This window comes from Hypanus sabinus, chromosome 8 (genome assembly GCF_030144855.1).
Source record: "Hypanus sabinus isolate sHypSab1 chromosome 8, sHypSab1.hap1, whole genome shotgun sequence".
Classification (NCBI taxonomy): domain Eukaryota; kingdom Metazoa; phylum Chordata; class Chondrichthyes; order Myliobatiformes; family Dasyatidae; genus Hypanus; species Hypanus sabinus.
Window position 1 is genome coordinate 160635328 of NC_082713.1, and position 3188 is coordinate 160638515.

At 42.0% G+C, this 3188-nt stretch overlaps 1 protein-coding gene across 1 annotated transcript; it reads left to right on the plus strand.

The window, feature by feature from the left end:
• The first annotated feature begins 1611 nt into the window (after positions 1-1611).
• On the plus strand, positions 1612-2813 carry myf6 (myogenic factor 6). The gene is made up of 3 exons (XM_059976586.1): positions 1612-2136; positions 2231-2327; positions 2609-2813. Exons 1-3 carry the CDS (start codon positions 1612-1614, stop codon positions 2722-2724), a joined length of 738 nt encoding a protein of 245 aa, XP_059832569.1. The 3' UTR covers positions 2725-2813.
• The last annotated feature ends 375 nt before the right edge of the window (positions 2814-3188 follow it).

The following is a 3188-nucleotide window of genomic DNA, read 5'->3' on the forward strand; positions in this document are numbered from 1 at the left end:
TTTAGGATCAACTTTATTTATCATGTATATTTACATGTATTAGGAATTTGCTGTGGTGTTTTGGAAAAAAAACTCATTCAACAATTATGAAGAATAAAAATATAAAATAATGTTAGAAGTACGGATATTGGTTATACAGCTTCAGTTTGTTGCATTAAAAAGAAAGCAGCATTAGCAGAGTAGTGTAAGATTTATATATAAGATTTACCCAATTAAAACCCAGTGCAATGTTAGGACAGGACACTTAGCACTCAGCAACAGATTGCTAAATGCCCAATCAGTGATGATCCGCCCCCAGTAACGCCCAATGAAATCTCTCAGGAACCACTGGGTGTATTTTTTTCTCAATCACGACTGCTTATCAGGGGAACTTGACAGTGGGTTTCCAACACCTGTGTCAGTAAGAAGTGTGTCTCTAGACGCCCTAAATATTGAAGCTCATCCAAATCTAATTTCCTACATTTTGCCTCAACCAAACAAATTGTTATTTCTTTATAAGGTAGGACCAATAAAATACTTCAGTGTCCCGGGACACTTCGATGTGTAAATTGTAGTTTATGCATTCATCGTGGCGTACTGTTCAGAAGAACAGGATGACCACATACTGTATTACACTTCCAAGTCTGCATCACTAAAAAGAAAAAGTGAAGAGAACAAAAGTTTAACGATAGTTTTGTTCAAATCACAAGTAAAACAAATTAGCAATTGTATTATAATAGCTAAAAGGGAATAAGCAATATTATCTGAAATGCGCGTCATGTAAGAATCGTACAATTATCGACCGCTGATAAATGAAACTGTGATTTCACTATTTATGACTTGAGTACCTGCTTCTGGCTTCGGGCTGGGGTCCTCCTGCAGGTAGGGAATTGCTCAATGTTGAGGACACGCTTAAAGTTAAAACACAATGGCGCAGAAATAGGCCATTCGGCCCATCTAGTCTGCGCTGAACAATTTAAACTGCCTACTCCCATCGACCTGCACCGGGACCATAACTCTCCATACCCCTAACATCCACGCACCCATCCAAATTTCTGTTAAACGTTAAAATAGAGCTCAAATGGGTTGTATATTTCCAGAGAATAAACTAAATATCAATCAGGATAAAAGTTTTAATCTACGTTTGGTTTATTCCATATAGTAATAAATCAACATGATAAAAATAAACAGAATATAATGGACTTTATTCGGAACTCAGCATTCAGAGGAAACTTTTCTCACCGAAGAGCTCTCCGGAAGTTATCACTAAGGTAACTAAGCGAGTTTCTTCAGTCCTGGACATGTTGGGTTTCTAAAATAGAATCGCTGTAATAATGACAGTACTTAGACAGCTCGGCAAGACAGGTCTTGGGAGTTTGATGCAATGCGACAGCTAATAGTTGGATAGAATTACACCTGCTTCTATATATATGTATGTATGTATATATAGCATAGGAACTTGTCATCCAACTGTTTAAATGCCATCCAAACCCCTCAATAGCTTTTGATCCTCTCTCTCTCCCTCTCTCCTCTCTCTCTCTCTCTCGCTCTCTCTCTCCCTCTCCCCCCCTCTCTCTCTATTTCTCAAACACATTCATAGACCAATACAATCATAAAGACGCGGGATCGATAATGATGGAGCTGTTTGAAACCAATCCCTTTTTCTGTCACGATCAGCGATATCTGGTTGGCGAGAGTATGGTTTTTACACACTTGGATGGAACCGCCGTATCCCCCCTGTACCCGGGAAGCGAGGGCGGTCTGTCTCCTGTCGGAGATGCTGGCCAACCCGAACCCAGCTGTGACAGCGGCAGCGAGGAGCACGTGTATGCACCGCCGAGCCTTAAGTCCCACTGTCCCGGGCAGTGCTTGATCTGGGCATGTAAAGCTTGCAAAAGGAAGTCAGCCACTACTGACAGAAGGAAGGCGGCGACTCTCAGAGAGAGGAGGAGGCTCAAGAAAATCAACGAGGCTTTCGAGGCGTTAAAGCGCAGGACGGTGCCAAACCCTAATCAAAGGCTTCCCAAAGTGGAGATTCTCCGCAGCGCCATTCACTACATCGAGAAACTGCAGGATCTGTTGCAAAGTCTTGACCAGCAAGATAAGCTTCGGGAAAACGTGGAGTCGACCAACGCTTGCATCGGCTCCCATTCACAGGTAGGCGGTCAGAAACGTGTTGGACACCGGTCGCATTCTGGCACCCCGGCTCGTTCGGGGGTTCATTGTCTAACGTCTCCCGCTTTCGTTTCAGGTGGACACTGAGGGCCGATGGGGAACAAACACCTGTCCTTCTGGATGGGGAAACCTGTCTGATCATTCCAACATCCTGACTAAACTCCACAAAGAAGGTAAATATACGTCGCCGAGTAACCCGTCTGTCAACGGGGCTGCAGTTACTCGCCACAATATTTGCCAGTATAAATAGTTCATTATTGATAAATATTTCATTGCCCATAAGTTGACAAAAAAACCAATCGAGTTTCAACGATGTTTTAATCTTGACGTGGAGGCACGGTTTGAGTTTTCCGAACTTTGTGCGCGGGAGCACCCCGGCGTATTGGGACCGCCCGAGCTCTCTTCTGACAACCGGCACTAATTTCTTCCGTGACAACTGTTTTCTTTTAATCAGGAAATAACTCGGAATCATCAGGAACCAGCAGCCTTCGTTACCTGACCTCCATAGTAGACAGTATCTCAACGGACGAATCGACTACAGTATACAACCAAGACTTGAATGCAAAGTAATCATTACAAGTGATCACTTCGAACTAGAATGAAATCGTGATGGTTTGTTAAACTGCACTTGCTTGCCCTATAGCGTTTTGCTGTGTTGTACCAGGACGAAATAATGTAATATTGTTTGAAAATGTCGATTTTAGAAAAAAAATCAATCATTCCCATTAGTAGCAGGAAAAGGCCAAAAAACGATGTAATCGACCAAGATTAACACTAAAGCAACGATTTGAGGGTTATAATACCTTGTAAATAGGTTTGTAAAAAAAATCTGCGTGCTTATATCCAGTGACGTTTCATAATTTTATAAGATATGTTCGTTTTAAGCGATGTGTATTGAATTTACATTGTAAAAAAAACGGAATAAAATCCTTTATTTGATGTTTTAAAAATATTTGGGCGCCGTGTCTGGTCATGTTGTTCCCCGAGAAGAACAGAACTAACAGCCCAGTAAGCACATAGTCAGTCTACGAGGT